This window comes from Danio aesculapii, chromosome 9, assembly GCF_903798145.1.
Source record: "Danio aesculapii chromosome 9, fDanAes4.1, whole genome shotgun sequence".
NCBI lineage: Eukaryota > Metazoa > Chordata > Actinopteri > Cypriniformes > Danionidae > Danio > Danio aesculapii.
In genome coordinates, this window is record NC_079443.1 from 29,988,411 (window position 1) to 30,002,773 (window position 14,363).

Genomic DNA, 14,363 nt, shown 5'->3' on the forward strand with positions numbered 1-14,363 from the left:
CTAACTTAAAAACAGACAGTTATTGCAGTCTTGCAGTCTGGCTATTTGAAAAAGGAATATTTCTCGAAGCTGCAATGATATTTTATTTATTTTTTATTTTTCCAAGACACCTTTCATACAGAATTCACATGATCATTCTTTAAAGATAGGGGCGACACGGTGGCTCAGTGGTTAGCACTGTCACCTCATAGCAAGAACGTCGCTGGTTCGAGTCCCAACTGGGTCAGTAGGCATTTCTTTGTGGAGTTTGCATGTTCTGTCAGTGTTCGCATAGGTTTTCTCCGGGTCCTCCAGTTTCCTCTGGGTCTCAGGTTTACCCCACAGTCCAAAGACATAGGCCATAGGTGAATTGAATAAACTAAATTGTCCATAGTGCATGTGTGTGAATGTAAAACTGTGTAAAACATATGCTGGAAAAGCTAGCGGTTCATTCCCCTGTGGCGACCCCTGATGAATAAAGGGACTAAGCCGAAGGAAAATGAATGAATGAATATTGAAAGATAAAAGGTGTGTTCAACTTCATGCAGTGTTGCACAGAATGAACAAAATCTAATTTGGAGTGCAAACCAGTTAGAATTAAGTTTGCATGAGCAGTTTTAAATTGATATTTAGAAAATGACTGCAAATATTCTGCTCAAATTTGCAATGTAACTGATTAGTTAATTTACAGAGTATATAAAGGAAACAAAGAGTGAAATTCAATACATTTTAAGACCTTTTTTAAGACCCTTCCCGTACATTTTAAGACCTTATAACCACTTTATTTGCATGTTCTCCGGTTTCCCCCACAGTCCAAAGACATGCGGTACAGGTGAATTGGGTAGGCTAAATTGTCCGTAGTGTATGTTTGTGAATTAGTGTGTATGGTTGTTTCCCAGAGATGGGTTGCGGCTGGAAGGGCATCCGCTGCGTAAAAACGTGCTGGATAAGTTGGTGGTTCATTCCGCTGTGGCGACCCCGGATTAATAAAGGGACTAAGCCGAAAAGAAAAATGAATAAATTAATGAATAACCACTTTAGGTTTCAACCGGAAACACTGGCGAGATTTTAACTTACAATATAATTACTAAATATTAATGTAAGAAACTAATCCAAAACGAAAACATTATTCATATACTGAATAAAAATCGACCTAGCTAATTCAACAGGACGGTGCCTATAGAACTGCAGAAATAATGGTGTTGCCTTGGTGTCTGCAGTAAACAAAGCAGCATGATCTCACATCTAGCTGGGTTTTATTGATTTCATAAACTACACAGCATCCTGATATTCGCAGATTTAATTCAGGCAAACTTTAGCATACAACCATGCATTACATAATTAAAAATAATATAAAATCTAATACCTTGCGAAATAACATTGAAGACTTTTTAACTTTAATTACTTATTAGGGCCTTAGATTTCTCTACATTGATTTATCAACTTTAAATACATTAAGACCCCGTGGATACCCTGATTTAAATAACCAAAACAATACATAATAATTCAGAGCCAAGATACAAAAGTATGAAACATTTCTAATGTACTAAATATTGTTTTTTTTTTTTTACGACTCAATTCACTTTAAAGATATTAATTATTAATGCAACTAATCTGCAAATGCAGAATTGTCTGCATCTCTGATATCTGAACTCACCGGCAAGCGACAGGGTCTCCTCGGTGACACTGCTGGCGCTGGTATGAGCAGCACCTGGCCCTGCTTCCTCTACTGTCGCCATGGGAACAGTGGCCTGAAGAACCTCATCTACGCATGTCTCCAAGAGGTCAGTCACAATAGGCATGCTGCGAAAGACAAAAGGGTTAATTACCATCTGTCAGTTACGGGATGTTACCTCGTATGTGGTGCCCATACAGTGTCCACAATCAGAATTATGGCAAATGTGACTCACCTCCACAAAAATCCTTAAGGCTGGGCCAAGACTCAAGTTTCAGCTACGCAATTGTACAGTTTCGCAACCAAAGTGAGTGCAAAAAAAAGACATTTTAATAAATAAAAAAACCCACACCAACTAAAAAAAAAATGTAAAAAATGTGTTGAGTGATAAAGATTTCCTCTAATGCTATAATCAAATGATTATAACTCAAATTTGAGATACTCATTACTGAAAAAGCAGCTTACACAAAAAGAATGGACTAGTTATCTAAGGGAGTCATGCCAACTGACCACACACACACATTCCACTAGATCTAGATTAAAAGACCACACACACACACACACACACACACACACACACACTGCACGCAGACATACACTCACACACGCATATCAGTAATGTCTGTACTGGAATCACAAAAAGCAATATAATAATTTTCTTCCTAAGTGAAAAGAGGGAGGAAACGTCACATTCTATAAACTGCTGGAATGAGATTAAAGCTCAAATCAAGCTCAAAGGCAAAGCTATGACCAAGTTATTAATGGCACTGCATTAGAAATCTTTGCTGTTTGAGACATGACAGAGTTTGTCATTTACAGAAATACATCACTTAAATACTGACACAAAAGACCTAAAGAGAAACTGAAACAAGTTATATATCAAATGTCTTAAAGCTTTGTAAGATACAGCTTTCCTTTGGTTATGTCTGTCTGGCAATATAAAAACTGCACATTGCACTACGCATGGTCAACTAGTTAAAATCTCAATCACTCCAATAAGAACTCACAAAAGCGCTCAATAAGCAGATATATCTGATTATAGATATATTAAAATAAAATATAGAACTTTAACAGCACTTTACATAACTTTTGTTTAAACACACAAATGAAATGCTCGTAAGAAGAAAAATAAATGTAATTTACAGAAAACATTTCATAAATTTCACCAAAAAGGCATTTCATTTAATGATACTGTAACTGTATATTTAAATGATATTCAATATATATATGTGTGTGTGTGTGTGTGTGTGTGTGTGTGTGCGTGTGTGTACGTGTGTGTGTGTAAAAATCAACAAAAAACAAATGAAAACTAATCAAAAACTTTGGTTTTAATTGGTTTTCGTTTCCCAAATGAAATTAACCTATAAATGCATAAATGGTCACTAAAAATTATTATTACATGAGGTATTTAGCAACAGAACCTACAGTACATCTCTAACATGGATGGATCTCTAATCAAAGTCCCTTTAAGGCAAATCCTTTCACTCAGCGTTCAAACACTTCTCGGGCATTCTGTCTGAATGGGGAAACGTCAAATTCTCCAAAATTGCTTGCCAAGCTTATGATTAAATTTCATATTAGGAATCACCAATAAAATTAAACAACAACCATCTCCTTAGTTTCATTTCTGACATCTGAATCACACAAAATCTGCAGTAACTCACGTCTGGTCCGAGCCCCTCGCCCGGAGAATCTTGAGTCTGTAGCGATCGATGAATGACTCCTGTACTAGAAGGCGGGGCTTCATTCACCATATTGACTGTTAAACTTTTCCCCAATCAAAACGCATTGAGTGACACTTCTTGTGTATGCTACAGTATAGTCTTTGCCCTAATTGCTGAAATGATATAAACTCTCTTGATATTTCAAGAAAAAAAAAAACATTTCATTAACTTTTGGAACTTCATATGGTTCGATTTTGACCTTATAATATTACCATCACTATCAGAGCACAATTACGAGTAAGTTCAGCATCTCAATCTCAACCAAATCCTCAAATCTCTCCAATATTACCAATGTCTTCAAATTCAATATTGAGATTTTGACATTTATTAAAAATGCAAACCATTAATCTAAGCTTTTTTTTACCTGTTTGAAGTGAAAATATATCAATTATGAAGATCATACAAATGCTAGCTGATTGTGGCAAGACAAGAAACCTTTTGGGTTTCAACATAATAGGCATGCAATTAAAAGTGAATGCGTGCATGTTTAAAAATACTATTTCAGATCATTCCGATAATTAAAAATCATTACTTTTTATTACTACAAATAAACACTGTTCTATTTCTTTATAGCTTATGAAACACTTTGAAAGTTGGTGTTTAACTTAAATAAGCAAGAGTGTAGTGAATGGCATCAAATGTCGCTAAAAACCCGAGGTACACTGTAAAACCCAAAAAGTTAAGGTAACTCAAACCATTTGAGGAAACCGATTGCAACAAACCATTTAAGTTCAAAAACTAATACTAATGAGTACAGTGAACTTAATCCATTTGAGTAAGAGAAGCAATTTGAGCCCAATAAGTTAAATCAACTCAAACCGCTTGAGGAAACAGATTGCAATAAACCATTTGAGTAAAAAAAAAAACGAATCAATTTGAGTACTGTGAACTTGCTCCATTTAAGTTGAAGTAATGAGGTATTTATTTAACTCATTACCTTCAACACTGAGTTCCAAACTCTCTTTAAATAAGTAGAATTAACTTTCAGTAAATTTTGAGTTAACTACACTCATTTCATTTGATAAAGCTGACTGTTGGGTTTTACAGAGCATGTCTTGAAATGGACAAACAGCATTTTGTCCAACATAAAACCCTCCTTTTGCTAAAATGATTATAAGAGTTAACAAATTTGTGAAAAGCAGCTATTAACTTTTTAATATAGTTTCAAACAATCAAATGTGGTTATGAGGATTAAGGCAGAAATTCAACAACAAATAAATATCTAAAACAGGATATACTGGGTGGCAAAGCTGGTTGAGTATTGACAGAGTCCGTCTTATTGCAAGCACAGCCACAGCAAGTTATTCAGGCTCCTCCCATGAAGGTTATCTCATCACTCTGGCTGGTTTCAGTCTCAGAGAGGAATCTTTCTGTGCTGAAAATGAAGAAAGGATTTTCGCCAAGGTAGTTTCGGTGGATATCTTTCATCCAGGCGCTCCTTGGCACTCAGTTTGTGTCTGAGGAATGCGGCGGTCCATGTCTGAGAGGAGGTGCCTGACGGTCACTCTGGTGTCAGTGGTGGGACTGAGTTGGGGAGTGAAGCCTGGATGGGTCAGCGGAGGAGGAGGGGGAGTGTTAACATGAGGCGACAGAAAATTGTGGAGTCTGATGTATCCAAGTCAGAAAAGTGTATAGGCAACAGTGTGCAGAACACAAGGCAAAAGAAAGAGGTCAAAACTGAAGGAGCGAAGCCAGAGGATGCATTGGAGAATGAAGATGTTTTAAGGTCGATAATGTTTATAGAGAAATGAATTAGTAGGGAAGAGTGATTCAAGATTCACTTGTTCAAGAATAAAGTATAATTTCAATACTTTACTGAATGTTATGAGTTCTGCCAACTAAATACAGTTTGATAGATCAACCATATCCCATCTACAGCCTGTTTGATTATAGTACTTTTGAATACCTCAATTTCTAATTTGACAGCAAATGGATCAGAGAAAAAAAGTATTAAATTGTGATGCTGTTCAATGGTCAAATTCCAGTCATGCAATTAAATAATAGCCTATAATTAGAGTAATACAAAAGTTAACATGAAGGCTTCTCACTAGCTTACTGCCAGAGAGGACAGATGGATCAAAATTCTATACTGCAAAAGTGTTTATCAGGGTTTCTGCAGGTTTCACAAAGTTGAATTTAAGACTTTAAGACATTTTTAAGACCATGATGAATGAAATTTTAGACTCATAAAGGGATAAAGGTTAAGGAATTTTTCAAATGGCCCAGATGGAAAAGATTTTCATTTGTCCTATCGAATTTATTTTTGATTTATTTAATAAATGTAATAATACAATAATAAATAAAAAATAAAATATTTTAGATATTTCTTAGAAAAATATTTTAAATATTGTGTAAAAACAAGCAAGCTCTACTTTTATCCATACATGTTTTTCCAAAATAAACTTTCTTTTAAATAAAGAAATGAACAAATATTTTAAAAACTATAATAAACTAAATCTATGCACAGCAATCTGTTGAGGTTGGTGTCCTTAGCAGTAAATGGACATGAAGAACTTTTAAACAAATGTTATTGTAAGGAAAATAATTAAACCATTATGATAGAGTTAAAAATGACCTTTTTAAATAAAGTTAAGACTTTTTAAGGCCTAAAATTTCGATTTTGAGATTAAGACCCCGCAGCAACCCTGGTATATGTATTTTATTGTAGACAAAATAAGTCATTTGCATCTTTAGAGGACCTACAGATCTCCTGTCCTCGTTGTATTCAACAACAAACACCTGAGATATCAGATTTGCAAATCATTTTGCTTTTAATTTATTTAAATTAGCATTTTAATTTGGTTTTGCATGTTCAGTTAAACTGACTAAATGCACAATGAGTAATTTGTCACAACCCTGTGTTCCTGAGTTACTTCATATGAAAAAGTAGGGCTGGGCCGATAAACAATATAATAGTGAATCGTAATAAAATTTATGCCAATAACGATGATGAGCTCTGGACATTCTTACTCGATATTGATCCTAAGAGCCAATCACACAGCAGAAATATGCAACAACAGGAATCTATAATTGTTTTGATATTAGACATTAGTCAAATTTTTGGTTTCTGAAAATTATTGGTTGAAAATAGGTCATGCTGCGTCACCCAGTAATGTTTAGCATGCTCATTTCACTTTCCCACCAGCAGTATCTGCCTTCAGTCATGGTTGGGATACTCTTTTAAAAGTGGAAGCATTAAGAACTTATATCGAAATGTATATCGTTACTGTTTAAAATAGAAAATAATTACAGAGATTGCATTTTTGCCATATCGCCCAGCATTTATTTTATAAATATTACAATAATGTTTGATTTACGCTATATTGCTATACTAAATTAATAACTAAAATGTATATTTTAAATGACTGGCAATATTCTATTATTATTAGTAATAAATTCATATATTAGTCAAGTCAATACATTTTGAAATGACGTTGCATGGAAAATGTGGAAATGTAAATAGGAAAATGATGGGAGGATGTTAGTGAGAAAGCAGTGTCACAGGGGAGCAGATTGTGATACAGATTTGACCTCAATCTATTCAAAATATTTGATTAAGCAAAATCATAAAGCAAGAAAGTTTGTTTTAGTTTATTAAATAATTTAAACCACAAAGTATACTTGGTCTGCACATTGTGTTTATGATGCTATTTATCATCATCAGAAGTGTGGTTGGATATATGCGCAAAGCCAAATTTATTTATTGTTTAGTCTGAGCAGATGCAGTTAAATGATGAAAAAGAACCGAGTCTACTAGGTGGGTACTGCACATGCATCCAATCCATCCATCTGCACTAAACCACTGCTCAGTGTGCTGTGCACAAGATGGACTAGAATGTGGAAAAAGAAGTATACATGGTAAGGCTGGGCGATAAATTCGGTATTGATATTTATTGACTGAACACCATTGTCAATATCGATAAAAAAAAAAAAAAAAAAAAAGATTCGGTGTGTAGTTCTATAGTTCTATCAAAATGTGGCTGCTGAGCACCCTGGAAGCAATGCCAATAAGCTTAGGGTGACACTTTGTCATTTCCAAAGGAAGCACGTGACTTGCACGACATGCATCTGGGAGTTACGCGCAAACGTTGTGCAAGCATTTTCCAGCCGCACCTAGTTGAAAACATTTTAACTTTTCCGAATGCTGGGAGGGCACAGCAATTCATGCAAGTAGAACTAACCAATCTGCTTCACACTTCGTATGGAATACATTTCAGCAATAGCAGAGTAATTACCTCACACAATACAGCGCACCCAAATACTGCAGCGCTTTTCTCCATAAACTTGTATCAGAGCTGCAGCAATGGTTTCTCCGTTTGTCATCCACTGAGCAAATGCTTGATGGTCACCTAGTTACGAGAGACGCCAGGGGAACACAAGCGTAAAATCCATTGTAAATGGTCAAGGAATCCATGCGCATACTTGTCACTTCAGGTCAGAATAACAAGACATGCGAAAATGAGTGCCATGGCTAGCAGCAGTGAAGCGATTGTAAATAAAAATAGGATTTAAGGATGTCGCCAGAGTGGCTTTTTGGTTTCTTTTCTTGTGTATCCCAGCCACTAGCTCCCCATCTGAAAGCATATTTAGCATAGGGGCTAATATAGTCATTCAACTTCCATTAAGGTTTACTGTATCATTATTATTCAAACCTTAAAGTTTGCTTTGATTGTTTAGTATTTACGCTTTACCATTGCACACACTTTGTAACATTTCATTATTAAGTTTAAGAGTATCTTTAACACTTATGTTTATATTACTATGAAGAGATCAGATGTTTTGTTTAAATATTTTTGTTTTTGACTATTTAAACTATTTGCCTTAGTAATGTTGGTCAATTAAAATAAAGTGTTAAATAAAATTTAAAAATCCTAATATTCCTAAATAGATTGTTAAAATATATTCAAGAATTATCTATATCGAATCATATGAAACATGAAATCGTGATTTTTTTTTGCAAATATCGCCCAGCCCTAATACATGGGCCTTTAGCAGTCTGGTTAGTGAGGAGGATTAATACAAAAGAAGAATAGTTGAATCATAGAACAACAAAAGTGAAAAATGGCCACCAGCGGTTTGTCCATCTGCCTGTTGATTCCATCTTGAATTTGCCAAGCAAAGGCACCAGCAGTGAAATCACCTGCATTAGTTTCAGGTTTGACAAAAGAGAGGTCAAGGAAAAAATAAAAAAATAAATAAAACCAAGCCCACTGCTTCAGCTTGCCGTTACACCCCACCTCTACCGACCCAGCTGAGATCACAGGTCTGCCCTACTGATTAGGTTGTTTGGTTTGGACTAGAATCAAGCAATAGCAGAACTGATGGAGATACTGATTTGCCCAGCTAAAGAAAAACAATAAACAACTGCTCCCAAGCCAATCATGAGGACTCCCTCAGAAATGTACTGATTGGTTGAAGCGAGGGCTTAAAAACAAGAGCGTACATACCTTGCCTTATGAAAAGGCCACTTGGGTTTCAGAACATCAGACTAGAACAAAGTTTAAAGTTTAGAACGTTAAAGAAGGAGGATCAACATTTTCATAAGTCAGAAAAACATCCCCAACACTCACACGATAATCCCCACGGGTCTCTTATTTAATTTCTTTTCAATATTTCAAGTTTAAAGGCAAAGCTCCGCACAGCGCAATAACCCCAAAGACAGCCTCGGGAGAAAGGAGTAGAAGAGAAAGACGGGAGAGAGTTTGTTGTTGTCAGCGAGCGCAGCAGGCATTTTCTCCAGTGCTGAAGCGGCCATCTGCTCTACGTCAAAGCTAAACAGCACGAAGCACCTTAAGCACCAGTCACCAACCAGCACCATAACCTGACACCAGCTCACCGACACATCAGCAGCAGCAAAACAGCAGAAATAAAGCATTTATATAAGCGTCACATTCAGCTAATGTCATGCTAACTGGCTGCGTGGGGGCCTGGAGTAACAGCAGGACATCAGATTAACCTGCTTAGAGGTCTTATTGCATTAAAATTGTGAGAAGCTCACCTCCTCTTGTCCGATTGGCTGCCACCGGGACTCCTAGGAAGGGTTTCGATCTCCATGGGGCCTGGCGCAGAGGGCGGACTGCTGACCACAGGCATACCAGACCAGGGAGGACGTGTATGGGTGGGCTATGGAAATATGCATGTGGGATGCATTTAGGTACCAAAAAAACAAAGCATTGGTAACTAAACATGCTAAATGAATCATCAAAAAGATTGAACTGATTAGAGAAGTGAAGTGTTAACTTGCTGATTCATTGCGAAAAATTAATTGTGGATGTTTAAGTCAAGTTGGTTTATTTGGTTGACTTATTTAACATTTATTTATATCATTGTGATGTTGGTAGAATATTTAATCGCTTAAAGTCAAGTGCTATTTTGGGCTTTCCGCCTGGATTTTGCCTACCTAAATTCAAAAGCTTCCTAAATCCACATGCAGAGGTGTAAATGCAAAAGTTTGGTATCATTTTAAAGAAAACCCTTTGAATTATTATAACACTGGCAAAAGTGATTAAATAATTGTATATGTTGTTCGTATTTTAATAAACCCCTAAAAAAAAAGGCGCCTTTTTTGTTTGTAAACCTAAATTTTGAAAGTGGTCTGTGTGGTCTAGGTTGCTGTTATTGATTTTGGTGATTCCTGCTCATGTCAGTAATCATAGGAAAAAAGAAAAATGTCTCATCACAATCTATACACAATCTATACACAATTTATCCAATTCCAACTGATGAAAGAACAGAACCACTTATGGGGGTACTGGACCAGTACAGACCTTTAAAATTTAAAGAATGTGGAAGTAAATGACGTCATGGACCCAATACCGGGTACACAGAGTTTATTTTAAAAAGTATCATAAGCTAATCAACTAGACATTTATTAGATCAAAGATACATTAAAATGTTTATTATATTCATAAATGTATATATTATATTTACATAACACTGTTTTAACATACATTAACATTCATATATTGTAAAATATGAATATTTTACAAAAACGATATACAGTTAAATTAACCGTTTTCCCATTTTATACATATTTTTAATATTATATTATATTAGTTTCATAATAATGAATAGTATACATAATATTTTAAATATTTTTTCCTGTGATAAAATTGAATTTCTAAATACTAATTACCCCAACCCTCAGTGTCCCATTATTCTTCAGATATTTTCCTAATATTATGATTTGGTACAATTATTATTATTATCATTATTATTAATTGTATTAATTATTAATACACAATTTAAAATAGATTTCAAGCAAAGCATATTTTCCCAAATAAGTTTACTTACAAGTAAAATATGACTTGACATTCATTTTGAAAGATTAAACCAAACAAAATAACAACATTAGATTTAATCTTAAATGTAATAAAAAGTATACTTGTAAGACATCTTTAAGAATGTAATACCTTTTTTTCTATACTTGGGCTCACACCGTTATTGTGGTTACTGTAGAAAGACAAAAAAAGTAAGCAAGATCAGAACCGGACTTAAAATGCTCAATGAAGGCAAAAAAAAATTGCTCCTTCATACAGGTGAACAGACATGGTGACTCAAAGGTTCAGAGTGAGAAATTCCTGATGTCATTTTTAGCATGTGACCAAATCCTTAAAATAGAAATTAGTCAAACAATCATACTTGTTAAGCATTAATGCTTAGTCACAGCATGAATCGTAAAAAAATCCCTGTAAATCAGCACTACAAAAGCAGCAGCACATGATGTTCACGTTTGTGCCTTTAACACCAGCTGAATCACAGTCTAAGAAGGTACTTATAAAACTAAAGCAGAACACTCAGTGTAACAGCATATCCTTAAGCTGACAGACCAGTCATGCATTTAGCCTGTAGAATAACAATGAATTTAAAAAGTTGAAGTAGTGCTTCATTTCTTAGATTACATTCAAACCATGGTTTAAATAAAACAATATTTATGGTTTGACAGCATTTATGTAAAACAAATTTACTTTATAAGGTTTAGATTAAAATTTTTTATTCTAAATTACACAAACATAGGCCTGTCACAATCAGTATTATGGAATACATGGATATGACCTGAATAATATTTTAAAATCAACATCTGATTATCTAATGTCTATTGGAGGCGTCAGTATGTTCAGAAAACTCCTTCACAAACACTGCTTACTAATAGGTGATGAAAAGATGAGTTTACACTTGAAAATTACTGCCGGTTTGGAAGAAATTGTCCAAATGAGCTCTGTTATACAGCTGCAGTCCACTTCCAGAAAATTTAAGATTCAAAAAAAGACATTTAAAAGCCATTTTACAAAGACATTTACATGTCATTTTACCCTTTGAAATTGTTTATACCTATTTATATGCAGTTGTATAATCATTCTATAAACACAGTGGGATAAAATGACAATATTATCACTTATCGCAAGAATTTTAACGTGAATATATCGCACAACAAAAATTACTTGCTGTGACAAGCCTATACATTAATGTGGCCATTAAACCATTTCATCTTTATAAACAATAACTAAACTCATCCACAGTAACACTATACTCTAATTCAGTAACACAATTGAATTCATAAAACTGTGAGCAGCTCTGAACAGCGTTGTGCTTTCAAATGACATATACTTTATGACTGACGCTGAAACTGGAAGTCCCTTTATCACTGTAAGAGAACCATAAGAAATCCACTGCACAATGCAGGAATGTAAAATACTTACTCTGAGGATTTGTTGGGACCTGCAGGGATATAAACAAAAGAATGAGCATGTTATTATGAAAAATCACATAAAACTCAACATAGGACTCAAAACAGTAAAGCAAAAGTCGACTGTGCATGAAAGAAAGTGCTTCAAAATGAAGGCTGACTACATTATAATTGTTTTAAAATATGTAAAAGGGACTTAAAGTACTGCATGAGGACATCAGAGTGATGACTGATTTACTGAATAATAACTGCTGGTACAAAAAAATTGCATTGTCAAAAAAAAAAAAAATCTAATAAAAATATTAAATAAAAAAAAAAAAAAAATATATATATATATATATATATATATATATATATATATATATATATATATATATATATATATATATATATATATATATATATATATATATATATATATATATATATATATATATATATATATTTATATTTATATGATAGAAGAACATACAAACAAAATGACGGAATGAGAGAGCATCAGCACAATAGATAAATAAAACAACAACCAGCTAGAAAGATAGATAAACAGTCAGATAGACAGATAGAGAGAGTAGGGGTTCAATCTTAAAGTGGCTGGCATGAACTGCCAATGACAGACAGACAAGCAAACAAACAGATACTATAGGTCTGAGATCAATATACATTTATATTCCTAACCCTAAGCAGGTCAGTTCCTCACCTCTGTTCAGCATGGTCCTTCTAGAGTAACGACGGCTTGGTCTTCTTTCAAATGAGGCAGACCTTCTAGCTTTATTTGCCTTCGTTGTCTGATATTCTGTCTTCCCACTTTAAACAAATAGAGAAAAAAGGAAAAAAAAAAAAAAATAAAATCAACGTCAGATACACACACACACACACCTTTAAAACCTTGATGATAAATCCCTGCTTACACGATAAGACTGCAGATATTTACTTTTATAGGCTTAGAGTAATGAAAGTCAAACAGTATCAGAAAGTATAATGCCGCTGTTCATTAGAGGATAAGCAGACCGACCAGCATTGGCAAACAAATTCACAACAACAACAAAGAGACAATCAGACATGCAGGTGAAATCAAAGATAAGTACATTCATTGATGTAAACAAAAAAAGGCTAATTCTGGATAGCTAGGATAAGTGCTAAAATAAGTGTAGGCAAACAAAAAAACCTGACCAGTAGGGAGCTGAACTGGAAATCGTCAAGGCTTTGGGCTGGCAGCTGGAGATAAGATGCAATTCCAAAGAACAGCCAACACACACACACACAGTGTTTGGAGTAAACCATACTAAAATTTACAACTTGACAGCAGCTATTGTTGAGGGGCCTATAAAAAACAGGAAGTCTCGTCTCAAAGAAAATAAAATTTAGTAGGCCATTTTTGGTTCCCTTTACACCCTTAGCATAAAAGTACAAGATCAAAAGGGTGGAGCTAGACTCACTGCTGAACGCTATTGGTTTAAAGAGAATCTTCACCATCGCATGCAACGAGACAAGGAAATGACAACACAGGAGTGGCATTTTTAAACGCACATCCAAAACACAACACCATAACTATATAATGATGGTGCACAGCAATGAAACATGGTCGACCTGAGCTCAAATAATGCTTCTTTTGACAAAGAGCCACATTCTAAGCAAGAACAGAATCTGCGGTGTGTCTTCTATTGTTGTTTACTAGGCTGTGTGTAAAGCATGACAGACAAACGTTTCTCTATTTGCATGCTTTTGCCGTGTCTAAATTTGAAACTTGACTTCGCAAAAGACTCAATATGCAAATTACTCATAGAGGTGGCCCTTACGGCAAAAATATCATATAACGATTTTTTTCCAAGAAAATCACGATTCACGATTTTAACACGATGCTTTCAAATGTTTTGTTGTTTTATTAACATTAAATGGATAGTAATAAATTAATACAGATTAGGGACATCATCAGAGGGAGCAGATATTGATAGAATAAACATTTTAGAGTGAAGCAAGCAGCAGCCTGTGTCTATTAGTCTGCTGGCCCTTTAAGACCTGCACAGATCATGCATCTGTTTTTGTATTAACAGTTTTCCTTCAGTTTAAACACAGTAACCAAATGTGTTTATATGTAAGTAATTTATGGTTTTGACAGCTTTGACACGATCAAACTTTAAAGATAGCTTAATCTTGTAATTTTGCACAGTTTGAAATGCTTTGTAGTGGCACGTTCATATAGCTCTCCTCCAGTGTGTGCGCTCTAATACCAAATTCTTCCCTGCATTTTGTTTTCATGTTCAACCCTCAAGGCTTTAAGACAAATGAAACTATCGTC

At 34.7% G+C, this 14,363-nt stretch overlaps 1 protein-coding gene and 1 long non-coding RNA gene across 6 annotated transcripts in view; both read right to left on the reverse strand.

Annotated features, from left to right (window-relative positions):
- Positions 1-14,363, reverse strand: part of epb41l5 (erythrocyte membrane protein band 4.1 like 5) — a 59,215-nt gene that overhangs the window by 16,760 nt on the left and 28,092 nt on the right. For all 5 annotated transcript variants that reach the window (XM_056465404.1, XM_056465405.1, XM_056465403.1 and 2 more), the window contains exons 13-17: positions 12,765-12,871; positions 12,078-12,096; positions 10,791-10,830; positions 9,377-9,501; positions 1,637-1,782 (exon numbers count right to left, since the gene is read on the reverse strand). In XM_056465404.1, the coding sequence (XP_056321379.1) occupies positions 1,637-1,782; positions 9,377-9,501; positions 10,791-10,830; positions 12,078-12,096; positions 12,765-12,871 (437 nt within the window). The remainder of the gene's footprint in view (positions 1-1,636; positions 1,783-9,376; positions 9,502-10,790; positions 10,831-12,077; positions 12,097-12,764; positions 12,872-14,363) is intronic.
- LOC130235034 (uncharacterized) lies at positions 4,507-8,017 on the reverse strand. Its single transcript, XR_008838354.1, has 2 exons — positions 7,614-8,017; positions 4,507-4,921 (listed from the first exon to the last, which is right to left on the reverse strand). It is a non-coding gene; the product is annotated as an uncharacterized LOC130235034 (long non-coding RNA).